Here is a 25,610-nt window from a genome sequence, read left to right on the forward strand (position 1 = left end):
GCGGGGCGCGTGGCACCCGGCCCCGGGCAGGGGAGGCCGTAGACGTCGAGTGCTCCGTACATACTTCAAATACAAGTGCGACCGAGTGTCTGCGCATCGCTCTGTCCGTGAAGCCAGGCAGCCCCCACGGGAGCACCGCGCGCGCACTGTGCGACGGCGAGTTGGATCTCAGAGTCAGAGCTTCGCCTTGAGGGCCGCGCGCGCACGCGCGCCGGTGGGCAGCCCCAGCGGGACGGGCGTGATGAGCTGCGTCGCGGAGACGACGAGCGTGCCCCGCTTCTTGTCGTACGCCTGGAAGTGGGTGAGCGCTGCTAAACGTGGGCGTGCGCGCAGAGGAGGACGGAGGACGGACCTCGCAGCGCGCGGAGGTCGTCCGGCCCTTGGCGGTCATGGAGGTGCTGACGAAGCGGAGCGTCGTCCCTCTAGATGCGCCACGCGAGCCGGGGTACGACTCACGAGTCAGCGGGGCGCGATGGGTGGAGGAGGGAAGGGGCGCTCACTTGGTGGCGACGTTGTGCCAGACGACGTTCATCGAGGCGGAAAAGCCGGAGGCGTCGGTGCCGATAAGGGTGGAGAGCGCGAAGAGGGAGGAGAAGGTGCACCTGTGGGGGTCGTGCGAGTGGTGAGCTGCCGCAGGCACGGAGCCAGATTTGCACTCACAGGTCCATGATTGAAACCGCACATGGCCCGGCGAACGTGCCGTGGACGTTGAGCATGTCTGTACAGGCACGTTCGCAGCAACAGAAGCGAAGGGCGAATACGTAGATTTAATTGAAATGCGGGGTTAGACAGGGCTCGCCTGACCGGGCAGGAGACGGTGGAGTAGGATTGAACACGCACCTTCGGTGACGGTGAGCTCGCACACCGTGACTGCTTCGAGGTTCGCGGAGCTGATGCCATCCAGCGCGCTGACGTTGGCGGGAGTGGAAGCGTCGCGGCGGTCGCGGGCGTGGAGCTCGATGAGCTTGAGGTGGCCGGCCTGCGCGTGGCCGAAGACTTTGCTGTCGGGGTGGTGGCCGATGTGGTAGGCGAGGATGTTTTGGTTGAGCACGACATCATCTTGAGGGAAGTTGGTCTTTACCGAGGTCGGGTCGTCGTTCGGTGCCGGGGCGCGGGGAAACGCCCGGAGCCGTGCGAGGGGATCGACAGTTGCGGCAGGAGAGGACATGGTTCCCACTTCAGAATTGGCAATGCAGTGCGCTCTGTATCTGGAGGTTCAAGGGATTGAGCATACTGGAGCCGATTCTCGCAGTTCACATCCCCGGGACCGCACAGTCCTGTAGAACCTCGTCCCTGACACGGGTACAGGATCGTGGAGGGAAGAGGGTCGACGCTGATTCTAACTCACACGCACGGTTCAATTAGGGCATGAAAGCGGCAGACTCCGCCGGTTTACAGAGATATGAAGCAGGCGAGACTTGTGTGTAGGGAAGACAAAGACGGCAGTGAAAGCAATGTAGCTCACCTGGAGAGGATACGAGTGCTCGCAGATGCTAGCTGGACGAGTTGCTTCAAGCACGCGTCCAGTGCGCCCACGCCGGGAACGAGGAGAGCGGATGCCGGCGTGCGAAAGGAGAGCGTACGGCATGGCTGGAAGGCGCGGTCGAGGCTTTCGGGCCTCTGTTGCGTAAGATGAGCGCTGTCAAGTCCGGTTCAATGGTGCTCACATGTGTGGACTGGACGGCGAGGCTGGAAGGTCTGCATCGGGACAAGTGTGTCCAGCGGAGACGCGAGAGTGCTACTGCAAATACAGGTTGGAGGGGAAGGTGCAAGTTAAGCTGGCCAGCCCCACACTCCGGGCGAGTCGACAGTGGCCGCACGTGATCGAGCCCACTCTCAACGAGGACGTGCTCCTCCTACGTGCTCTCACCTTCTCATGCAATCGCTCACTGCGCCGTAGATTTCGTGACTTCAGCCCTCCACGGACCCACGACTACCCCATCTTCCTCCCGCAGCGTACATCCGCTCCCTTGACCTTGGTGAAATTGCTCAAGTACTCAACTCAGGCCGTTCACTTCCCTTGTCCCACGCGTACATCCATCGCTAGGGCCCACTGCTCGCGACAGCTTTCTCGCACACACTTGGCTCACCAAGCTCGTACTTGAGCCCTGCAAGCATGCCCTCAAACCCATGTCCTTGCGGTTCACGTACGAGCTACTCAATGTCCCATTTTCCAATCTATCGTTCAACTAGTCCTTCACCCGGAAGCTCGCGCATCTCTCTTTTCCACGAGTGCTCAAGCTCGTCAATGCGAGCCACGGAAATCTCGGTGGTGAGCCAGACGACTTCTACGACAATCAGATTTTATCCGCCCTTCCCTCCATCCGTCACCTCGAACTTCATCGTGCAGATTCACCCTTGAAGCCAGCCTCGCCGCCCGCCGCGGGCTCACAGACACGCCCAATTCCTACGGTCCCCCCTGGCCCTGCCCGACGCAGTCCTTCACCTGGAATTCGAACGATCATCGGCTCGTTATCGACTCCTCCTCAGTGCCCCGCCTCCCATGCGTGCACTATCCTACGCTCCTCACCGTTCTCGAGCGCACGCAGCCGGTCGCTATCACGATGACCGTATGCCCGGTTAGTCCGGAGCACGCCGCGGCTCCTCTCTCCGGAGCTCACGGCGGACGTCAGTGAAGCCTCACACAAATGTCTGGTACGTAGGTTTCTAATCAACCGTGTGCGAGTGTTCACGTCACCTTAGTCCTGCCTTCGCGCCGCCAATGCGCTTGTGGCACCACGGGTTCGACGTACCGTCAGTGGAATCGAAGACGTGCCCCGAGCACGCGGACTTGGGCTCGCGAGGACATTTCTATGAAGTGCTCATGCTTTGCGCCTACTGAGGCTTGCATGCTTGGCGTAGAGACCGCCGAGCGAAGACACAAGCGATGAAGGAGAAGGAAGGCTTACGGACCGGACGCTAGATGCGTTAATGCACGATGGAGAAGGGGAAAAGAAGGTGTGGGCGGAGGGAGAAGAACGCCGAACCGAAAACCACGCTGATTCGAATGGGAGCCTCCGGACCGCACACTGTTTACCGTGGTAACTTCGAGCTTCCCCTATGTGCTCTTGACTACTGTATACCTTCTACGAGCGGGTTGTGCGGAGTACATCCTGCGTCGTGACAAGCCACTTCTCTTTCCGCCGCTAGTACTAGAGTCTGCGCCGCACGACCAACCTCTCCTTGTTCTGGTGTGTCTCCAGGCTCTTGCTGGGCACTCTGTCGACCACGACCTCCCATCCCTCTCCCAGCACCTCCTCGTAGTGCTCGGGTCGAACATAGAACGGCGGGCCCAGCTCCGTATACTCTGCGATGGGCCAGATGAGGGTGACGAGATAGCCACCCGGCTTCACGATCCGCGTCATCTGCTTGCCCCACTCTGCCCGCCGAGCGGGCGGGATGGCGACGAAGAAGCTGGGTCGGACGGTCAACGGTGGAAGGCTGCGACTCGAGAGATGCTGAAGGCGCACGTGTAGTCGTAGACGAGATCGAACTGCTCATCCGTTTCGAGGAAGAAGTCCATCATCTTGAAGCGGACCTTCGCGGGATCCGCCCCCGTCTCGTTGCGGTACCTGACAGTGCGACCCGCTAGCCTCGGGCTTCGACGGACGGAAAGCAGGTAGATTTCGGACGCACTCTTCTGCCGCGCGAACGGCTGTCTCGGAGATGTCCATCCCGAGCGTGCGCAGCCCGGTCGTCTGCGCGATGTGGACCGCGTCGTAGCCCTGAATACATCCAATGACGATCAGCCCCTGCACATTCCAACGACTCGTCTACATACGCACCCGTCCGCAGCCCGGGATGAGTGCGTCTCCCTGAGCAGGCAGCTGCAGCTCCCCCGAACCGAGAAGTTCCGCAAGAGGAGGCTGAACTTGGCCGACGTCCCATGGCGTCACGGCTTTCTTCCTGCAGGATGCGTGCCCGGCTCGTCAGCCGCACCATGGCGTCGTATCTGCGGCACATATGCTTACCAGGCCTCGTCCCAACCTTTCTCCTTGTGCTCTGCGATCAGTGCCTGCATCTGTGCCCGACCGTCGCTCATCGTGAAGTCGTAGACTGGAAGGTCTGGGGGAGACGAGGGCGAGCCAGCTGATTCATACGACTCGGCCAGATCGCAGGTCAGCTGACCGTGGCCGTCTCACGCTGCGAGGAAAACATACGCATTGAGGGAGTATACACTAGAGAAACATAGATGCTGGGCGAGAACATGTCCAATTATAAGATACAGATGAGCCGATGTAGTGCAACATGAACCTCAAACCGCGCTGTCCGTCATCATCAGGGTGTCGTTAGTACGCGAGCCGTGCCAGGCGTCGCTCAGTCGTGAGAGGGTATCGTAGTGTTATCATGTCTGCTTCCGGGGAGAGCTCGCGGGCGAGCCGAGGAGTGAGCTCGACGGACGCTCCAGCCTGCTCCGCAGTCGCTCCAGTTCGCGTTCGAGGTTGAGCGACTTCTGCTTAAAGTCCGCCGCCTCGCGCTCTGCCCGCCGTTTCGCGAGCTGCAGGTTGTTCTCGGACGTGTGCTGCGGGAACGGGAGCGTCAGCGCCCTCGCCTTGCAAGGCAGACACAGAAAACCCACCAGTTCGTCCATCTTCTGCCGCATGTCGAGCACCTTGGCTTCGTAGTTCGCCACCTCCTCCTCAAGCCGCGCCCGCTGGCGCTCCGCCTCCGCGAGTGACTTATCTGCCGAACGATGCACCCGCGTGCTGTCCTTGTTCGACTGACTCAGTTGCGTCGTGAGCTCCTCGATCCGGGATTCGAGTCGTCTGGAGGACGTTGCGGGGCGCGGGGGGTTCATCGACTTCGTCTCCAGGTCGACGATGCGGAGGTTCAGGTCCTTCACCTTCTTCTCCAGGTGCGCCTGTCTCATTGTTAGTACTCTGCGAACGACGAACGACGGCAAGGCATACGCACGTTTTTCCTGTCGAGCTCCGAGTTCTCGACCATGACCTTCCCTAGCTCCGCCTGGGTGTCGCCCGCCTGCTTCTCCGCCGCCTTCATGCGCTCGCTCGCCAGCGCCACCCGATCCATCTGCTCCTGGAGCGACCGCTCGATGTCCTGTTTCTCGAGCTGGAGCCGCTGCAGCTCCGTGCCAGACGACAGGCGGCTGACGTCGACGTTGTCCTGCTTGATCGCCTCGAGCTCCTTCTGGAGCGCGCGCCGCGCGTTCTGGAGCAGCGTCCGGTCCGCCTCGGTGTCGTTGAGCACGTTCCGGAGCTCGCGCACCTGGCCGTGGAGCGAAACGATCTGCTTCTGCTGCTCCTTCTGCGCCGCCTCGGACATGTCGTACGCCTGCTTGAGGTCCTGGATCTGGGTCTCGAGCCGCTCCTTGTCCTTCTTCCACGACCCGCCGTTGTACACCTCATCGTCGTACCGGAGCTGGAGCTCGTCGTACTCGGACCGCAGCTTCCGGCTCTCCTCCCGCAGCCGGCTCATGGTGTCGCGCTGGGAGAGCAGCTCGTCGCTGAGCTGCGCGAGCTCGGTCTGGTACTTCTTGCGCGTCTGGTCGGCGGCGAAGTCCCGCTCGGCGATGTCTTGTTGGTGCTGCTTGCGCTCGTCCTCCATCTCCTCTGCCAGACGTTGGCGGAGGTGTGCGAGGTCGGACGTCTCGCGGCTCTCGTCGTCGAGCTTGTGCCCCAATTCCTGGACGCGCTGTTCGGCCACCTGCGCTCGTTGCTCTGCCGCGTGGCGGTCGGCAACGAGCTCTGCGTGCACTTTCTCGGCATCTGCGAGTCCACGACGAGCTGCCCATACGCGTGTCAACACCCTTGAACCTTACGACCAGCACTAGCAGGTACGCACCGTGATCCAGCGCGCGGTCCGCCTTCGCCCGTTTGATCTCTGCGTCCTCGTACCGCTTGACGTATTGGTCGGTCTTGGACTTGTAGGCGTCAACGGCTGCTTGTAGCTCTGTAATCGATGTGAGAATCCGGAGTGATATGAATATGGCTAGTGATACGTACCGGCATGAGCGGTGGTCGTGGCAGCGGCGGTGATTTCGAGCTCCTGCAAACGCGTCTGGAGAGTTTGCTTGAGGGCTGTAATTGGTCAGAAACAGACGCGGCTTCTTTTGGAACGTTGCGTACCGGTTTCGTCCTTCTTGGAGAGGAGTTCGTTGTCCAAACGACCTTTGAGCGAACTGATCTCGCCCTGGAGCGCCCGCTTGGCGGCCGTGAGCTCTTGGATCTGCCGACGCTGGTCATCGACCTCCATTTGGGCAGCGCGCTGCTGGACGACCTGCACAGAACAGTCAGCGAGGGCGTCGAAAGGCTGGGCGACCAGACTTACCAAAGCCTTGCGCGACTCTTCTAGACGTGTGTAGCTGTCGCGCTCTTGCGAGATCGTCGTCTGGAAGCGATCCCACATTGCCTGGACGCCGTCAAGCTGCGCGGATTCAGCGGCGCGACGCGCCTCCTTCTCGTCGTCGAGCAGCTCGGCGAGACGGGCGTTCTCCTTGGCGAGCCGGGTGCGGAAGGCATCTATCGAGTGCTTTGAGCCGTCGCTGTGTTGGAGCTCCTCCATAACTTCCCGCAGGGACGTCTCCAGGTACTGTCGGATGCGTGTCGAGGCGGCCATCTGAAGCTCGAGCGCTTGCACTTGTTGGCGAAGCTTGTCGACCTGTTTGTGCCGATCCAGAGTGCGAGGAATCTCGGTGGGAACGTCCTTGAAGCGTACGGTACCGTTATGCGGTTTGGTCGGAGTAACGTTGGCCATCAACTGCTCGCCCGTACGGTGTCCGGTGAGCTGTCGGATCTGTGCCCGATGATTCAGTTCGCGTTCCATCTCCTCATCCGCAAGCTGGAGCTCGCGCAGAAGGCGAGTGCGGAAGGTGTCGTCCTTCGGCCCGCTGCTCATGATCAGCTTGCGGATCTCGGCGTGCTGGCGGTCGATATGCTCCTTGATCCTGGCTGCGGCGGACCGCGCGAGCTCAGAGTCGTCCAGCTGTTGCTCGAGCTGCCCGATGCGTGCCTCGTACTGGCGCTGGAGCTTCGCAAAGGAAGTAGGCTCGTCGGACTGATCTGCCAGGCGAGTGAGCTCGAGTTCAAGGTTCTCCTTCGCTTTTTGCACAGCGAACATGCGTTGATCGGCTTCGGCGACCTGCGCTTGCGTATCTTTGAGCTCCTGTTGGAGTCGCCGGACATGGACCTCCGCAGCTTCGCGGGCGCGACGCTCGCTCTCCATCTCGACCAAAGCACGAGCAGCCTTGGCTTCCTGGTCACGAACTTTCTTCTCCTTGGCGCGCAAGACAACCTCTTCGTTCTCCTTCTCGCGGACGAGGTCCTCGGCTTCAGTGGTGAGGCGTGTCTTCGCCTTCTCGAGGGAGCGAATGTAGGCGGCCTGCTTCTGGAGTTCGACCTGGGCTTCGGCGAGTTGGCGGTCGGTCACACGCTTGGCTTCTTCAAGGACGTGGACGTGTTCGACGATGGTCTTGTCCTGCTTTGCTTCGAGCTGCTTAACCTCCCACTCGCGCGTCTTGAGGTCGGTGAGGATCTTGTTCATGTCGCGTTCGAATTTGTTGTTAATGTCTTTAAGACGGTTGGCCTCCTGCTTGTACTTCGACGCGGTGTCTTCGTACTTGGCACGCTTTGCCGATTCCGCTTCGAGCTGCTTCTTCAACGTCTCAACTTGGCGGTCAAGAGCAGCCTTGTCGCGCTCGAGCTGCAACGTCGCGTCCTCGAAGTCGGCGTAACGGGATTGAGTGCTGGCGAGTTGACGTTCGAGGCTCTGAGAGGCCGATGAGCGAGGACACGATGGTAATATGCGACAGCACTGACCTCCTTAGTCTTCTGGACCTCTGCCAGCTGGCTATCGGTACTGATGGCGCGAGAGCGAACCAACTGAAGCTCCGATTCAAGGGAACGCTTTGCCTTCTCAGCTTCGGAGAGTGCGGCCTCGACTTTCGCCAGTTGCGTGCGCCCAGCTTGCTCACGATCTGACAAGGACTGGTGACTCGACTGGATATTCTTGTGCTCGCGAGTGACGGTCTCCAGTTCGACTTTGAGCTTGTTCTGAGCCTCGGCGGAGGTCCTGCGGATATCGGAGAGGTCGGCGGAGAGTTTGGTGGCTTGTGAACGAAGGTCTGAAAGCTCGACCTCTTTGCTCTTCGCAACTTCACTCCGACGAGTCTCTTCCGTGACCTTGGCTTCAAGGAGCGCGCGCAGTTCGTCCAGCTCGGCTTGCAACTTGATTTGAGCCCCCGAGTTGCGCTCCTTGTCCGTGCGCTCTGTGTCCAACTGGGCGGTGAGAGTGTCGACCTTGACCTGTAGCTCCGTGATTTGCCTCAACAGCAGGTTGCGCTCCACTTTGATCTTGTCCAAATCGTCTGAGAGTAGGTCGGCTTGTTTCTCTTTAGACTGGATCATGCTCGTGTACTCGTTCGCAGTTCGTGTCATATCAGCCAGCTGATCCCGGAGCTGACGAGTGTCCTTCTCGAGGGCGTCCGCCTTCTCACGCAGGGCATCCCTGTAGGATTCAAAGAATCAGCATGACCACCTTCATGCTGCTGGCGTACGACTCACCTGCTCCGCTGCTCGGCAGCAAGCTTACCATCCAGATCCATCATCGTTGATTCCATCCGTTCCTTGGTACGCGAGATGTCCTGCTCACGCTGCGTCACGACGTTCTTCAGCTCCTCCGACTGCTTCTCCAGAATCTCCTTCTCAGCCGCCAGGATATCGAGGTCCTCGAGCGCCTCGTCGAGCTCCTTAGCCAGCTTTGCTTCGCGCTCCTGCCACTCCTGCTGCTCGCCCTCGAGCCGGACGAGGTGCTCGGCGGCCTGGTCGAACGCCTGCTGGAGCGTCTTGTGCTTCTCCTCGCTCTCCTTCTGCAGCCTCAACGCGCGGTCGAGCTGCGAGTCGAGCGTGTCGAGGTCTGCCTGGAGCGCGACAATTTCCTCCTCGAGCTCGAGCTCGTGGTTCTTGCTCCGCTCGAGGAGCGCGTCCTTGTCAACAGCCAGCGCACGCTCGGCCTCCAGGTCGTCCTCGACCTTCTTCTTCTCGGACTCGAGGCGCATCTTGAGGCTTTCGAGCGCTTCGCGTTCGCGCTGGTCGCGCTCCGCACGTTCCTTGGCGAGGATGAGCTCGGCTTCCTTCCGGCGCAGCTCATCGTCGTTGCGGGTGGCGGCGAGGAGGGGGCGGACCTGTACGTCCAGAACCATGAGTATTTTGCCGCAACCACGATGCGATGAGGCTGACCTTAGTATAGAGGTTCCACCAAGGCCAATCCCGAAGCTCGCCATAGATCCGGGCGTTACGCTGGATGGTGCGGATTGCGACAGCACGATTGAGAATCTTCTTCATCTGCCTGCGCGCGGTGAACATGCGCGCGACGGCCTGCAGCTTGGAGAAAACGTCGTAGAGCAGCGAGTCGCGGCGCTCTTCGAGCTCGGCAAGCACACCAGCCTTAAAGAAGATCTTGGAGGTGCCGATGCGGAAGAGAGACTTGTCAAGCTCGAGCGCGTCGACCATACGCAGACAGGCTTTGCGACCATCCATGTATCCGGGAGGGATGATGCCGGGGGTGAGAACCTCGTATCGTTGACGGAACTCGACGAAAGGGAGACGGTTAGGGTACCCGAGACGAGCGATACGGATGCCTTCGAGGACACCGTTGCAGCGGAGCTGGTCGAGAACGAGAGGGACATCGATGCGTCCAGGTTTCTTGAGCGTGTTCGGGACGATACACCGAACGAAGTGGGGCTGAGTCGATTGCAGCTGGCCCATTAAGCTGGAGAGCTGTTCCTTGTGCCGCTGACCCACGGTACGGAACGCGCCTTTCTTCGGACCGCGCTTCTTGCCGATAGTTGTCGCGTGAAAGGCGTTGCCAGTCGAGAGGGGGACATCCGCGAACTCGGCGAAGAGGGAGGCTATGTAGGGCTCAGAAGCACCTCCAAGGACACGTGTAAGGTTGTCATTGAGGGGATCCTTGTTCTTCTCCAGCCAGCCATCTGTGCGATACTCAACACGGCCAGCATAGTGGTGTACGATGAAGCCCTGCCCGAAACGGGTAGGCTCGTACTTGAAGGTCCCAGGATGAGGCTCTTCGCCATTGTTGGGCTCCGCAGCCCAAAGAGCGTGTAGCTTGTTGGTAAAGGTGCGGTCGGTAGCCTTGGGCATGATGCACTCTTCGTCGAGAAGGCTAAGAACGCCGATGGTTGCGCCACTTGTTTCGATCAGGTCGATGGTGGGCTGCAGATCGAGACCGAAGTTGACGTAGTCCCACTCGATACCCTCGCGTGTGTACTCTTCTTGTTCAAGAACGAACATGTGGTGGTTGAAAAACTGCTGTAGTTTTTCGTTGGTGAAATTGATGAGCAACTGTTCGTAGCCGTTGATGTCGAAGATTTCGAAACCAGCAATATCGAGAACGCCGATAAAGGTTGACTTGGATGAAGGGCGGTCCAGAGCGCGGTTGACACGGTCTACAAGCATACCGAACGACTTCTCGTACAGCGTCTTGCAGAGGGCAGACAGTTCGTCGAGAGCTTGTTGGCGCGTACGTGCTTGAGTGACCCATTCACGTCCCGCAAGAACACGGGGTCGGAGAACTGCTTTGGTAAACTCCGACAGGGGGAGACCGAGAAGATGGCAAACCCTCTCAGCTTGTGAAGGATCTGGCATGACGGCATCGTCTGAGCGTGTCGCATTGATGACAATGTTGCCAATGTGCAGGACCGCCGCGACGACTCGGAATAGGTCGAGTTGTTCTGTCGGAGTGAATCCGACCGTGTCAAGGGCACCCTGTCATGAGATGCATTAGCACCGTCCGCATTCTCTCCCAAACACCTCGATCCCTCGCCCACCCAGCCGGCCGACAGAGCAAGCTTGCGGTCTGATTTTTCTTCCCCTTCGATATACCGAGGACAAGCAAGGGACATACCTTGAGCAAGTTCCACTCTTCCCGATCGTCGATCCCATCCACCTCTCGACGGCTCTTGTTGAGGTACTCGTAGTCTTCGATCTCTCCATCGAGTAGAAGCGATTCTGGAGCTTTATAAGCGAGGAGCTGACGCACTCGCTCGTGGACACACACCTTTCAGGCTGCCGGCGCCCTCCATCAGCTGATAGAAAACATGGAAGCTCCGCTCGGCCTCGCTTCGAACGACAACTCGGCTCTTCTCAAGGAGATACCAGTCGATGTTCGCGCCTGCAATACTGCCGTCTGGGGAGAAGCTGATACGGATGAACTTGCCGAAACGACTTGAGTTGTTGTTGCGTTGGGTCTGTGCGTTACCGAACGCTTCGAGGATGGGGTTGGCTTGAAGAATCTGGCGCTCGAGAAGGCCTAGACGTCCTTTGGAGGTCATGAATCCGGACCCGGGACCCCCGACGGAAGTGCCTTTGGTGTGTTTGCGCAGAGAACTACTCCGGGGAAGTCCGACGGAAGGCACAACGGCGTTGAAAGCGGGAGGATTTGAGAGGGAGGGAGAATGAGAATGCGAGGGGGTCAAAGGAGCGTGTGCGTCGGTCGCGATAGCTGCAAGGTATTGGATGACCTTCTTCGTGCTCTCGGTCTTGCCTGCACCAGACTCGCCACTGCAGACAGATGAGTTGATTATTTAGGGACACGGACAAAGCACGTACGTGATGAGGATACTCTGATTCTCCCGCTCTTCGCCCATGTTTACCCAAGCCCGTTCGGCCACCGCGAAGATGTGGGGAGGGTTCTCATCACGGCGCTTTCCTCGGTACTGATGTACGATGGCATCGGAGTAGAGTGGAAGGGACTGGTAAGGATTGATGGCCACCAAGAAGAGGCCAGAGTAGGTCTAGATGAGAACATGCAAGTCAAGTTCAATTACGCAGTGCGATCGAAAGGGAAACAAACATAGATGGCGCCAGAGCCATATCGTAGTCGGAGGTTGTGAACCACGCTGGCTTCATTCAGGAAGGTGAGATGGGCAATGTCGTCCACTCTGTCGAACTTCGGAGGGTTCATTTTCGAGAGCGCATATAATGGGACCTTGCGGATCTGGAGCCACTGGGGTGAGACATGTTGAACGAGAACCGCAGCATACCACACGAACGTCGCCTCCAGCAGCCATAACAATCTCGCCGACATCGTCTTCTTCACGTACAACCCATCCCGCGAGGTATCCATCCTTGTCGTCGGGAACCCAGACCCACTTCTTCTCGTTGAATTCGGCCTGGGCGGCTGCGGCACGAGCGGCCTCTGCGCTTTGAGACGGCCTAGGTGCCGGCATTATCCGAGGCCCCAAGAGGGGTAAAAGCGGGGAGGAAGAGAGAGGGGAGGGGGATGTTGGGTGGGCAGCGGAGGACGAGGTGGACGAGGCGGACGGTGACCTTCGCGGAGGGCGGGAGGGACGCGTCCTAGCGTCCCCGATATGGAAAGGGAGGCGCCCGGTGCGGTTGTCGTCGCCCGCCGCCGACGTCGTGTCGCCGCCTCTGCGCCGTGTTTCATGCGGAAAATCACGAGTGACTGCAGAGAGCTGTTCTGGACCTCTGACGCGACTGCTCTCCGAGGCGAAGGAGCCTGCTACGCCAAACAAGTTTGCCTCACCGAAGTAGTTGGCGCGCGTCCCGCTCGGGCCGGACTCGCGTCGCGCTGGTCCCGTGACCTGGATGTTCCTGGACTTTGGACGCGTTCAACGACGCGCTCTCACCCACGTCTGCCAGTCAAGTACGACCATCAACCCGCGTTCTTGCGCTCAGACTGGCTCAACGGTCATCGAAAAATAGAGCGGAACCTCGCGTTCAGGTCTTCCTACTTTTCCGAACGGTTTCATTGAGCTGTCGCAGTCCCGCAACCCATTCAAAGCGGCATTGACAATGAGCATGCCCTGTCTACCCGACTCAGCGTCAGTGCCTCGTTCTTCCCTTTCACTCCCTTCGTTGGTGGCTCACTCTAGTGCTGGATACAGCTCTCGTCGCCCGCTTGTGAACGTGCTCCAACGGGTGCGCAGCACCATGTCAGGCCACCCGTACAGCTCTCAGCCCCCCTACGACTTGCCCGTGGCTTCCCAGTCAGGTATTCCTCGAGTGGAATGGGAGTTGGAAGGACAGAACGTACTGGCCACAAGCATCCGACAAAGCAGTAAATATCAATCACATGTTCTGCGGGCGTTTCTCTGACCACCTTGATCTAGGCGTTGACCTCCTCCCGAAGACGCCAGAACCCCCCTCTGAATCTCCTGGCCCAGCCGTTCGTAACCCGGTCTCTGCCAACCATCCGTGTCGAAAACGCCGAATATTTCGTGGAGAGGATACCGGACCTACTCCCACAGCGCTCCCCGAGTTTCACAGCATGGTCAAAGACGTCAGCGACGAAAGTCACAACAATTCGGACAAGAAAGCAAAGTTGATGCGTTCTTCGCGGTTCATTCTAGACTCTTCAAAAAGAACTCTGGCAGAGGCGCACACTTCTGAGCGCGCCGACCTCAAGAAGAAGGCACAGCTATCTCACACGAAGACATCTTCCTCTACGAAGCCATCCTCGTCTAAGAAGGTATCGTCTTCGGAGCGGCAGGACAAGAAGGGCAAGTCTAGAGCGGTGTATCGCAGAGACACCAGCTCTGCCGAGACTTCACAAAGCCGATCTACGGGCGAATCCTCCCGAACGTCAGACCCGGAGCCTTCACCCCAACCGCTAGAGACCGAATTCCAGCGCGTGTCGATCACTCCAAGTCCTCCATCTTATCAGCCTGTCGTCACTCCTGCTTGCTCTGCAAGCGCACCGGAAACTTCGTCGCCCGTCGTAGCCGGCCCTTCGCAGGACCTACTCCATCGCAGTCCCGGTGCCTCTCACACATCTCTCGACCCAGCGTCCGGTCCGCCGGCCCATAGTCCAAGCTCGAGCAATGCTTCTCAGTCTCAACCCCACCCATCTCAGTCTGCTATGCCGCCGCCTCCTCTGCCAAAGCCCCGGGCAGCCACGTCAACATCCGCCCTCCCTTCTCAAAGCACCTCGCGCCCCAAGCCGTATCGATACGGCCCCGGCCATTCGATCAAACCATACAACGCCAAGAAGGCTTTTAGGACGCCTTTTGCGAACCCGCCAGCCTCCACCCCCTCTGTGCGCAAATCGGCAGCTGCTGGAATGAGCAGTGCGCAGGCGGACTCACAGGTCCCCGACCCTGCAGAACCAGTCGCACGGGCACCGCGTAGTACTGGCTTCAGGATTGGGTCCGGGTTGACGATGTCGGCGCGACGACCAGAACCCGTGAAGGCGCAGGAGGTGGGGGATTCGAGCGAGGAGTTATGGGCATTGACTGAGTGATGCGGCGGGCACAGTCACCAGTCCAAGGTAGTGGTTTCTCATTAGTCCATTGAATACGAATCCTTCCTATATCCCGCACTGTATTATACTCGCACGTTCGCCTAAGCACTCATCATTCTCTCTACACCATTATGCACACTCGCGAACATTACATAGATGGATACTTTTATAGCCTAGTAATTGCATTACCGGACCGATAGCACTGTTAGCGAGGGAGCTAGTCCAAGATTCAGGCCTTGGGAGCAGGAATACCTGCCAACTCGTCGTAACCAAGAGCCAAGTTGAGGTTCTGAAGGCACTGAGTCGCAGCTCCCTTGAGGAGGTTGTCCAAACCGCCCTGCAAACGATCACATCAGCACTTCACACACTCCCCAGAGAACACCCCAAAAAGCACGTACCACGACGACGGCACGGTCCCCCTCGCTGTGCACCTGGAAGCCGCCCACCGTCCACCCGTGCTGGTTCGCGATCTCCGGCAGCGTCGGCGCGTCGGCGCGGATCGTGACGAGCCGCTCGCCCGCATACCGCTCCTCGTACAGCGCGCGTACGTCCCGCGCCGTCACCCGCGCGCTGAGCGGCATCGACAGCACGGACGTGATTCCACTGAACCAGGGCGCGACGGTTGGCACGAACGCGACCTTGATCTGCTTCCCGGACGGGAGGAGCACGGAGAGGTGCCGGCCGGCTTCGCGCTCGTGAATGTGGTCTGTGAGCGCGTACGGGCGCAGGCCGCCGTGCAGGCTCTCGGGTGTGACCTTCGCCACAGTCGTTGGGCGCCCGTCTGGATCGGCGGGCCCAGTAATGGTTCCGGCGCCGCTGTAGCCCGACACGCCGAAGATGGTGGGCCAGGCATCGGGCTTGAGAAACTTGAGGAGGGGGGCGACGAGGAGCTGGGTGGAGGTTGCGTAGCAGCCGGGGTTGGAGATGCGCTTGGAGGCACGGATGACGGAGCGGCCGTACAGTTCTGCGGGACCGAGGGGGCCAGTAGGAGAAGGCGATGTATTAACACACGAGACAGGACACGAGAGGTAGTTTTATGACGAGGGAGCCTCACCCGGAAGACCGTACGTCCATCCATCCTCGAAGCGGTAGTCCGCGCTCAGGTCCACCACGACACTCCCGCCCTTCCCATCCCCTCGCTCTGCCGCGCCCCGGTCGACGGCGTCGACGAACGGCTTGCAGACCCCGTTCGGCAGCGCCATAACCCACGCATCAACCTCGCCGTCCTTCTCCATCCGCTCGACATCTTGCACGGAAAGGTCGCTGTACGTTACGGGCGACTTCGTGTAGTTGGTAAGCGAGTAGCCCGCGAGAAGGCGGGAGGAGACGTGGGTGAGGTTGAGGTACGGATGAGAGGACAACAGGGAAGTGAGTGCCTGGCCCGTGAAGCCGCGCGCGCCGATGAGCGCGACGCGTTTCTCTTCCGTCGAGGGAGCAGCAGTTGCGTAGCCGCGAGTGGTGCCTGGAATACGACGGCGGGCCACGGTGGAGTAAGACCGGGTGGCACCCAGGCCACTGACAAGCCTGTGAGGGGGAGCCGAGGGGCCAACAGGGAGGTAGGTTCGAGGGATGCGGCCCTTGGACTCGAAGTCCTTGACGGCTTTCTCGATCTCTTGGACGTCATGGATGCCGTACCAGAAGAGACTCTTGCCAGCACGCGTGAAGCTGCCATCGGCACGCTCGAAGTGCCAGGTGCGGTTCTCGTCGTCCGCGCGGGCGGTCCAGAAGAGCTTGCGGTGGTCCTTCTTGATCGCGTTGAAGACGTTGTCGACGATGCCGTTCATGACGCCTGCACGAGATGCGAGCAGCTTGGTAAGAATAGGAACCTCGCCATCGGGGTGAGAAACAATTGCGACGGCGTCAAGGGGCTCGTCACCATAGATGGTGTAAGGGGTGTCCTTGAGGGAGTTGAGCACTCCAGTAACGCTCTCCTCGCCGGATAGAACATCGGGGTCACGGTCGTTGATCACTTGACGCAAACGGTCGGCACCAATGGAATCAAGAGAGTTGTGGCGGAGAAGCTTGTAGCCGCGACGGATGAGAGTGCCGGCACCGTCGTCGGTAAAAAGCTCACGCTGGAGAGAGTCGACGGAGATGACGGCGACTGACGACGAACGAGGGAGGTGGTCGAGAAGTTCCTTGAACTCGCGGAGCTTGAGCTTGGTCCCGTACTTGACCCATGTCTGCTTCATGAGGTCGTCGTACTCCTACACAGTCGATCAGTCAGGTCGATAGGCGATGTCCCATAAGGTACTCACCTCGTCCAAGTTGATGAGGTCCAACTTTTCACCCGTGACACCATGGAACATCCCGCCCTTGTCATTTAGGAAGACGATCTTGAGGGGCTCGAGCTCCTTGGCGAGCTCGCCGGCAGCAATATCGGCGTTCACGTTGAGGATTTGGCCGGCATCAGACTCGGCGAGACTGGTGAGAATGGGGAGGGCACCGGCGCGAATGGCGGCCTCGATAGGACGCTTGTCGACCTTGGTGATCTTGCCAACGAGTCCATACTTGGCCTTGTCGAGGTAGTCGGCGGTGAAGACACCAGAGTTGATGGGGCGGGCACGGGTACCGAGCTTCTCGAGAGCAGCGACGAGCTTGAGGTTCTCGTCGAGGAAGACACGGCGGGCGATTTGGAGAGTCTTGGCATCTGGTTAGGGGCGAGTGGTATGAGAAAGGGGGACATGGTAGGCTGAGAAAGAGGAGTAACAGACCGGTGACACGAATGCCGTCGATATAGTCAGGAATGAGACCGGCACTCTCGATGATGGTGTTCAGTTGAGGACCGGCGCCGTGAAGAACGACGGGGTAGAGGCCGACGCGGTAAAGAAAGCTGAGGTTGATCGCGAGCTCTTCTACGTTGTCGAGGACGGCGCCGCCAACCTTGATGACGGCAAACTTTGCGGGGTGGGACGCGTCTGAAGAAGAGGAAAAGATGCGGAGGTAGCGCTCGACTTCGCGTTTAGTGCCAATGGAGTAGAGGAGACGGGTGATGGTGTCCTGCAAAGAGGATTAGAACGCGGGCTGTGGGTGTGCCGAGAGGATAGATACCCGGTCTGTCTGGGCGGTGCTGGCGTTGGAGGTGAGGGCGCGGACGGGGACGAGGGAGGAATGAGAGGGAGTCGGGGAGAGCGTGAGACGACCAGGGGCGAGAGAGGAGGAGCGGAGTGCGCGGGGAGAGAGCTTGGGGACGCGAGAGAGGGCGTGCATGGCGCGCGGGAGGGCGGGCGACGCGACGGTGGACAGGAAGGTGTGGGCGGCGAGGAGGAGTCAGTGACGGTGGCGCGCAGAGGCCAAACGCCCGCCATCTTATCCGTCCGCCCGCTTAGATCTGAACACAGACGTTGCTCTCGTATATCTCCACGGGCGATCGTCCAGCCTTCCATCTGCCCGCACGCCAACGTCACCCATGTCCACGACCGAGTCCCAGGACATCGAACAGGCCACTTCCATGATTGCGTATGTCCCCTCCTCCTCGCCCGTCCCCTCTTGCTCACCCGCCCCAGCCCAGGCCAGCCCGACGACAAGACGCGGCGGTACGATCGCCAGCTCCGGTGCGTTCTCGTCTCCCTCTCGCGTATCCACCCCTCATCTCATATCCCCCAGCATCTGGGCTGCATCAGGCCAGGCCGCCCTCGAGGGCTCCCGCATCCTCGTCGTCTCCTCCTCCGCCACTTCCACCTCCATTCTCAAGAACCTCGTTCTCCCCGGCATCGGTCACTTCACCATCCTAGACCCGTCCGTCACCACTCCAGCCGACGCCGGCAACAACTTCTTCCTCAACGCCCGGGAATCCATCGGAAAGCCCCGCGCCCAGGAAGCCGTCCCCCTCCTCCGAGAGCTCAACGACAGCGTCCAGGGCGAGGCCGTCCTCAAGGACGTATCCGAGCTTCTCGACACCGACGATGGCAAGCAGTGGCTCACTGGTTTCTCTTTGGTCATCACCCACAACCTCGCCTCCGAGCCTCTTCATCGACTCGCCGACCTCCTCTGGTACACCCCAAATGGCCCCCCTCTCATCACCGTCCGCTCCGCCGGCTTCTTGGCTGAGTTTCACTTGCAGTATCACGAGCACTGTGGTACGTTCGTCCGAGGTTTCGTGAATGCCCGATTCTCAGTCTTGCCTAGTCTCCCAGACACATTCGGAGAACGCCCCTTCGCTACGCATCACCCGTCCATTCCCTGCTCTTCTGCAGCTCGCCCAATCTCTCGACTTCCAAAACTTGGATCCGACGACGCACGGTCATGTGCCGTTTGTTATCATTCTTGTCCGCGTAGTTGACGAGTGGCGCAAGACTGTATGCGCTCTCCTTTCTCGTACCTTTGACCTTTGTATTCATTCTTTCACAGCATGACGGAAACTTGCCAAAGACGGCCGCAGAAAAGAAAGAGTTCAAGGCGAAAATCATGGCTATGCGTATGAAGCCTGATGAAGAGAACTTTGAGGAAGCCGAGGCTCAGGCATGGCGCGTGTGGTCGGAGCCCGCTGTACGTTGTGGACCAGACTGCAGCTGCATGGTCTGACCACCACATAGATCCCTTCAGAAGTCCAATCGCTTTTCTCGTTGGAGCCGCTAACTACCTCCCCAAGCCACTACACGGTTTTCCATGCCCTCTTGCAAACCTTGTCGGAGTTCACGAAGGACCCTGCCGGGACAGGGACACTCCCCATCAGCGCTACGCTTCCAGATATGAAGTCCGACACCAAGAGCTACGTCGAGCTGCAGAATCTCTATCGCCAACAGGCAGAGTCGGAAAAGGTACGTGGTGTTACCTGTGTTTGCCTCATCTCGACTAACTTGCCGAAAAGGCCAAGTTTAAGGAGGCTTTTGTTTCTAAACATCCGAAAGCCGCTCAAATGGTCAACCCCGACGAAGTTGACACTTTCGTCAAGAACGCGCATCACTTGCGCGTCCTACGCGGAAAGCAATTAGGTGCCTTCGACAAAGACCGCGAAGCCATTGGTGAGCGAGACTGTGCTGGGTATCAATGCCTTCGTTGAATCTGTGTGGAAGCCAACTCGCTCATGATGGCTCCCCGCGAGACGGCTACTCATCTCGCCCTCACTGCGCTAACGACGCTCCAGACAAAGGGATCAGGTACGGTATACCGATCTCACCAGTTGGCTCAAGCAGCTGAAATGCATTCGATTGCAGCGGTCACCGAAGAAGCCCTCACTCAAGAAGTGAAGGCACAGGTGGGTGACGGCGTCGAACTACCGGAAGAACTCGAGGCCGCGGTTGGAGAGCTGTACGTTTACAATCTTCATGGGTCTGTCGTGATGTTGACCGTTTTCCTAGGGTCCGTGCACCGACTGCGGACCTCCCTAACATGGCGGCTTTCCTTGGCGGCCTGGTTGCGCAGGAGGCGATCAAGGTGATCACCGAGCAATACGTGCCTCTCAATGGGTATTGCGTCGTGGATTTGATCGATTCGTGGACGGGTGTCATCGGACATTGAACAGTTGGGCGGATTTGCGGCATGTGTAACATAGAAATCATCGTTTTGCTCTTTGCTGTGTCATCGTTTGTTCCAAGGCGCATTCGCGAGCGATCCTGGGAGCGGTGATCTACGATAAAAGTATCGACTATTCGACTATAGAGACCACTAGTATGCATGTCCGGAGCAAGGGCTCATATGCGACTTGAAGGGAGAGACCGAGTCTGGGTGGTTGACGGTCCCGCGCCTTGCGAACCGCTACGTAGTCCGATTTTGTGCAGCGCGGCCTGGAGGGCGCTGAAGAACGCTTGGTGCGGCTCGGGTAAGATGGACTCAATCCGGTGGATGTGGATGAACCCGGTGGTGGGAGAGAAGGTGTACGTTGAGTTGCTGCTAGGCCGTCAGCCACAGGTATGAGAATGCCAGAAAGGGCTCGGAGGCGTACATTTCCCAGCCGTCTTCAGCGGCGCTGACCCGGTTAATGCCGCGGACGACGAGTCCGACGAAGAGGCTCTTCTCGCGCGTGCTGCGTGTCTGGGAGCGGAGCGGGGCGTCCTGGATGCTGGACGAACCGTGACGGAGACTCGTGGGCGGACGTTGGCCGTGGACGCGCACGCGCTGGAGTTCTACGTGGAGGTCTGTGTACAGGGCATTGAGGGTGTGCTTGACGAAGAGCGAAGAGCCGATGTACAACGGGCGACCTGGAAGGACCAGTAAGAGGATAATATGGAACGTGAGTGAGGGGGACAGACCTTCTACGTGCAGCGTGTGAGGGAAGGGGGGAGGGAAGGGAGTAGGGGGAGTGTACTCAAGACGGACGCTAGGGCTGTAGATCGAGGTGTCCTTGCCGTCAGGCGTGGTTTCGTCGAGGGATGAGATGAGACCAGTGGTGAAGAAGTCGGGGAGGGTCTGCTGGAGGATATAAATCGCGCGTCCTGGGCGTGCGTTTCACACCAGTGAGAAGAAACAAGGAAGGTTGTATTGCCAGCAAGAGCGTTCGAAGTGCGTACAGTATGGAAGAGGGCATATGAGCAAAGAAAAGGGATAGCTGTAAGGTAGCATCAGTATATTCACGGGGCGCGACTTGGAAGCATACCTGTACGTATTTCCCATTCCTGGTCAGACAGTTCGCCCTCCCGATTCGAAGATGAGCCCTGCGGAGGATCTGGAAGGGACCGCGAGACACTGAGCACGGACGGAAGGGCCGAAGGGCGCGTGGACGACTCGAAGTCGGTATGAACACGCGCAGCTTGCAGCGCAGCGGCGGCGCGCGAGACGACGCGGTTGACGGAAGACACAGGTACGGGTAATGCGCGGGCTCGAGAGGCTGAGAAGGGGGCGAGAGGCGTGCGGAGGGAGCCGCGCCAGGACATAACGGCGAGCGGACGGGTGGTGGCGGCGGGAGGAGAGGTCGGAGCGGACGGGCGCGGAAGGCTGTTCCCCACGGCGACCATGCACTTTGCGAAGACATACTCCCAGCTCCTGCTCTCCCTCCCCCCAGAGCTTGCTCAGTCTGCCGTTCAGTATCGCCAGCTCAAAAAACTCATCAACCAGGTCGTCGCCGAGCTTTCCTCGCTAGGTGCGCTCGCTGCCGTCTCCGTCTGGCGCTTCCTGAACCCTCCCGCAGGCCTCCCTCCGGATGTCCTCCATAACGTTGTTCATACCCCTCCGGAGCCGCTAGACAAGGGAAAACAAAGGGCCAAGGCTCCTCCATCGTCACTTTCTTCTCCGTTGCAGCTGTCAGGCCCCAGGCTCGTATACGAGTTCGCCAATGACTCCGACCGTCCAGAGCCCCGGCTGCGTTTGTATCTCGACCCCAGCGGGAGTGATCCCCAGTACGGCTCTACCACCCCTTCGTTCGCATTGACGATCCCGCCATCCGCTGTGCCAGGTCTCCTTCGCCTGTCGCGTTCGGATACTGCACCGTTTGAGGACTCTTTACCCGTGGATAGGTGAGTGTCCTAAGCGTCCTGCCTCTCCCCGGCCTCTCTCGAACCATACTATTCGTGCATTCAGCCCCCAAGAGCTCATCATCCCCCTCCCTTCCGATGCAACCTTCTTCCGCACACTGTCAGAGACACTCGAAGCGCTCTCCACCCATCTCTCTACGAAACGGACCGAGTTCGAGACGTCTGTCCAGACGCTTTGTCGCGACATCTCGAGTGCTGCTCGGCCCTCCTCCTCATCCCCCCTTTTCCACGCATACTCCCCAATCACGTCCGACGCCGCAACCATCTCCGTGTCCTCCCGCCCGTTCGCATTTTCCTCCAAGTCCGACCTGGAGACATGGCGGGAGGTCTTCCAGATGTACATGGACGCGGACATCTTCCGGGGACACCAAGAACGTTTTCGCGGCGAGCGGACGGTTGAAGATGCCGAGGCTCGTCTGAACGCCTTCTACGGACGGTTGAAGGCACGCTCGGAGTCCGGAGAACTCAAGTTCAAGCTCAAGCAGAGCCGAGTTGCGCTCAAGACGTTCGTGGAGCTCAATACTTTCATTATGGATTTGCGGAAGGTGAGCGCGTCCGGGGCATATTCGTTGAGTTTTTCCAACATAGACGTTGTTGCAGTTGCAGCACGGCACATCGGAAGCCACTCGCAAGATCCTCAAGAAGCACGCGAAGAGAACGGCGTTGCCGATCGCTCCCGACCTTGCCTCGCCGTTCGTCGTTCGTCATGACCAGGGCATCGTTGCACCGTACAGAGAGCATCTCTCACAAGAAGAGTCGCTGTCACTGTCGCTGGTTCTTATACAGGCCATCACCGAGATTTTACTCCCCATCATACCGCATATTGATGACTACGCCTGTGTCATCTGCACGAGTCTCGCGTTCAAGCCCATACGACTACACTGCGGTCACTTGTTCTGTGTACGGTGGGTACCAACAAGTTGCTCTCTGTGTGAGTAATGAATGTACTAACATGATTATGGGCAGATGTCTAGTCAAGCTACAAAAGCGTGGGGAACAGCACTGCCCGATGTGCCGTGCATCTACTGTGCTTTCTGCCAACCGATGTAAGTGGCCCTGCTTACTGAAGCAATGACCCCCTGCTAATGAATACTAGCAAATGTGGATTGGGCATTACTCAATTTCATGAAAGACTGGTTTCCTAGTGAGGCTCGAAAGAAGCTTCATCAAAATGAGAGAGAAGCTGCCAAGGAGCAAATGGAGGAGCTAGGATTAGAGTCTGGAGGCTGCTTAGTTATGTAATCAACTCAAAGGAAAGAAAAGAAAAAGTATAAACAACAAGCAACTTACTATGCAGGTACAGTGACGGTCAAAAGTAATGCACACCCTAGCTCTGGCGTCTAGTGTGCTTCATGGCGGGCTCGAATCTCGTCCGTTTGGGACGGTTTCTGTACGTATGGGTAGATATTCTGAATGCGAACCTGTGGGTACTTGTTTGAGAAGATTCGGACTAGTATTGAGCGAGATAGGAGGCAAACTCTGTGTGCCACCTTGTCACAGCTGTCACAACTGTGGGCAGGGGACGACAATGCATGTCTGTAGAAGCAGAACAGCAGAGATCCGAGAGCTGAGATTTATTTGAGGCTTATTTGGAGTCTGAATGATGCTCTGTGTAGAAATTTCAGGCTGTAGAAACTTCTGGTTGGGTCATGTTTGAGCAAACATGGTTTTGAGCTGCCTCAACTCAAATCCGACCATTTGTTCGCACCGGCTCGGTCTGACTGCTACTGCAACAGTATGGAATATTTTTAACATGCTCATAGACGTGATTGATGCAAAAAACCAGAGGATAAAAGGTGCAGATGTGGTTGTAGAAGGTGCACTGTGGTATTGATCAATGTCACACACATCACAAATCGATGTCTAGAACACGACAAAGGACCCTGTGAGGCACGAAACTGCTGTGAGAACTTCCCATAAAGAAAGGCGTTCAGATAAGGCACGCGAGGTTGGCCGCTATGGCTTCGTTGCATGGGTACATACTCAGGAAGTTGCCTGATGTGACATGTGTGGCTTCACCAAGTATCCCCCGTCCCATGTTCGCCGTGTTTTTCGCAATTCGTGCATGGTATTTGTATGTATCAACTTTATGAGTCTCTGAAATGTGCTCAAGCTAAAATTACAGCATACAGACAGCCAGGAAGGCAAAAAGAATGGAGGCAGGGAAATCATTGAATATGATCATGTCACATCAGGCAACTTCCTGAGTATGTACCCATGCAACGAAGCCATAGCGGCCAACCTCGCGTGCCTTATCTGAACGCCTTTCTTTATGGGAAGTTCTCACAGCAGTTTCGTGCCTCACAGGGTCCTTTGTCGTGTTCTAGACATCGATTTGTGATGTGTGTGACATTGATCAATACCACAGTGCACCTTCTACAACCACATCTGCACCTTTTATCCTCTGGTTTTTTGCATCAATCACGTCTATGAGCATGTTAAAAATATTCCATACTGTTGCAGTAGCAGTCAGACCGAGCCGGTGCGAACAAATGGTCGGATTTGAGTTGAGGCAGCTCAAAACCATGTTTGCTCAAACATGACCCAACCAGAAGTTTCTACAGCCTGAAATTTCTACACAGAGCATCATTCAGACTCCAAATAAGCCTCAAATAAATCTCAGCTCTCGGATCTCTGCTGTTCTGCTTCTACAGACATGCATTGTCGTCCCCTGCCCACAGTTGTGACAGCTGTGACAAGGTGGCACACAGAGTTTGCCTCCTATCTCGCTCAATACTAGTCCGAATCTTCTCAAACAAGTACCCACAGGTTCGCATTCAGAATATCTACCCATACGTACAGAAACCGTCCCAAACGGACGAGATTCGAGCCCGCCATGAAGCACACTAGACGCCAGAGCTAGGGTGTGCATTACTTTTGACCGTCACTGTATATGTGGCATTGTTTTGGCATTTCTCACAGTTCTAATATTTTGTCACATGTGTACTTCTCTACTTTCCCCTCTATTATACTGTTTTGAACATCTTGATGAGTTGTAGTCACATGCTCTCATGATGTGTAAAGCAGAATTTAAACTAATGCTAATAGGAAAGCAAGTGCAAAGTGAGTAAGAAATGGTCTATGATAACAAGTAATCTCTCTGGTGAGGAGTCAACCCACAACCAGATGTTTACTGAGGTCTAAAACCACTACCAACAGAAGCTGGGGCTAGGCCGGGAAGAGGAGATGTAGGATGGCCCAGATGGGTAGCCAGGAGTGTAAAAGCCGATATAGAGAGAGGTAGGGGAGGGAGGAGACCCAGAGCAGAGAGCAACTGGAAACCTCGCTGGCGGGGTTGGTGAGTAACTAAAGGCAACCAACTCTTCAGAGGTGACTTGGCACTGACACCAGTAAGGATCAGGGCATGTGAAAAGGAAGGGAAGGTAGGACATGGTAGTGATACACACAACAAGAGTGTAGAAACTGATAATGAGCTCTTGACTTTAACCCCTTGTACAGAAAGGGGGTGAAGATTGCTTGTGATTGGTACAGATGATAAGTTCATAATGCATACGGTCAGTCAAGCCCTTTTTGTATGCATTGTGAACGTGTATGCAAGACGAGATTTGGCGCCTTTCAGGCGCTCATGTGCATGATCTAGCACCTAGGGAACCATAACGTGATTTACGAATGTATGCTATGCCACCTGCCAGGAATAAGAGTGTGAATGCATAGTGATAACAAAATGGGGGGTAAATGTGTATTGAATGGAGGGAATATGCTGAATTACTGACATATGCATGGTTAGAGAGCATAGAAGCACCAAATACTAGCCTCCAGGGACAGCATCACTTGATGATTGCTTATCCCAGCTCCAAATGCAAGCCCTTTTCGTGCAAAAGAAGAGCTGTTTGTGTGTCCCATAAGTAATACATGTGTCATATCTAAACTGAGTGCCAGTTTCAAACCAATAGACTGTCTGAACTGTCCAACATAATATGCAAAATGTCAAGATTGCTGCATGCA

At 57.6% G+C, this 25,610-nt stretch overlaps 7 protein-coding genes across 7 annotated transcripts; 3 read left to right on the top strand and 4 right to left on the bottom strand.

The window, feature by feature from the left end:
• Positions 1-174: 174 nt before the first annotated feature.
• Positions 175-1,168, bottom strand: BXZ73DRAFT_105739 (uncharacterized protein; the record flags this gene model as incomplete). Its single annotated transcript, XM_048016369.1, has 5 exons — positions 175-291; positions 353-422; positions 501-602; positions 661-718; positions 841-1,168. The coding sequence occupies 5 exons, from the start codon at positions 1,166-1,168 to the stop codon at positions 175-177; spliced, it is 675 nt and encodes a 224-aa protein (XP_047873439.1).
• A 1,984-nt stretch (positions 1,169-3,152) lies between these two features.
• Positions 3,153-4,042, bottom strand: BXZ73DRAFT_53636 (thiol methyltransferase 1; the record flags this gene model as incomplete). Its single annotated transcript, XM_048021038.1, has 5 exons — positions 3,153-3,414; positions 3,471-3,572; positions 3,637-3,725; positions 3,786-3,906; positions 3,972-4,042. The coding sequence occupies 5 exons, from the start codon at positions 4,040-4,042 to the stop codon at positions 3,153-3,155; spliced, it is 645 nt and encodes a 214-aa protein (XP_047873440.1).
• An 8,884-nt stretch (positions 4,043-12,926) lies between these two features.
• Positions 12,927-14,235, top strand: BXZ73DRAFT_81005 (uncharacterized protein; the record flags this gene model as incomplete). Its single annotated transcript, XM_048023402.1, has 2 exons — positions 12,927-12,987; positions 13,106-14,235. 2 exons carry the CDS (start codon positions 12,927-12,929, stop codon positions 14,233-14,235), a joined length of 1,191 nt encoding a protein of 396 aa, XP_047873441.1.
• A 229-nt stretch (positions 14,236-14,464) lies between these two features.
• Positions 14,465-17,445, bottom strand: BXZ73DRAFT_53613 (bifunctional acetylglutamate kinase/N-acetyl-gamma-glutamyl-phosphate reductase; the record flags this gene model as incomplete). Its single annotated transcript, XM_048021029.1, has 6 exons — positions 14,465-14,572; positions 14,634-15,199; positions 15,290-16,442; positions 16,494-16,885; positions 16,950-17,235; positions 17,287-17,445. 6 exons carry the CDS (start codon positions 17,443-17,445, stop codon positions 14,465-14,467), a joined length of 2,664 nt encoding a protein of 887 aa, XP_047873442.1.
• A 199-nt stretch (positions 17,446-17,644) lies between these two features.
• BXZ73DRAFT_53641 (uncharacterized protein) lies at positions 17,645-19,695 on the top strand (the record flags this gene model as incomplete). Its single annotated transcript, XM_048021041.1, has 10 exons — positions 17,645-17,694; positions 17,742-17,789; positions 17,842-18,314; positions 18,364-18,533; positions 18,586-18,723; positions 18,771-18,995; positions 19,046-19,199; positions 19,251-19,334; positions 19,392-19,485; positions 19,536-19,695. The coding sequence occupies 10 exons, from the start codon at positions 17,645-17,647 to the stop codon at positions 19,693-19,695; spliced, it is 1,596 nt and encodes a 531-aa protein (XP_047873443.1).
• Positions 19,696-19,868: 173 nt separating this feature from the next.
• On the bottom strand, positions 19,869-21,047 carry BXZ73DRAFT_53607 (uncharacterized protein; the record flags this gene model as incomplete). Its single annotated transcript, XM_048021028.1, has 4 exons — positions 19,869-20,064; positions 20,120-20,375; positions 20,427-20,609; positions 20,771-21,047. 4 exons carry the CDS (start codon positions 21,045-21,047, stop codon positions 19,869-19,871), a joined length of 912 nt encoding a protein of 303 aa, XP_047873444.1.
• Positions 21,048-21,126: 79 nt separating this feature from the next.
• BXZ73DRAFT_53651 (SPX domain-containing protein) lies at positions 21,127-22,886 on the top strand (the record flags this gene model as incomplete). Its single annotated transcript, XM_048021043.1, has 6 exons — positions 21,127-21,253; positions 21,302-21,618; positions 21,641-22,189; positions 22,245-22,549; positions 22,611-22,690; positions 22,741-22,886. 6 exons carry the CDS (start codon positions 21,127-21,129, stop codon positions 22,884-22,886), a joined length of 1,524 nt encoding a protein of 507 aa, XP_047873445.1.
• Between the last annotated feature and the right edge of the window lie 2,724 nt (positions 22,887-25,610).

The sequence above is a fragment of the Epithele typhae genome (assembly GCF_022376455.1).
Source record: "Epithele typhae strain CBS 203.58 chromosome Unknown BXZ73scaffold_70, whole genome shotgun sequence".
Taxonomy (NCBI): domain Eukaryota; kingdom Fungi; phylum Basidiomycota; class Agaricomycetes; order Polyporales; family Epitheliaceae; genus Epithele; species Epithele typhae.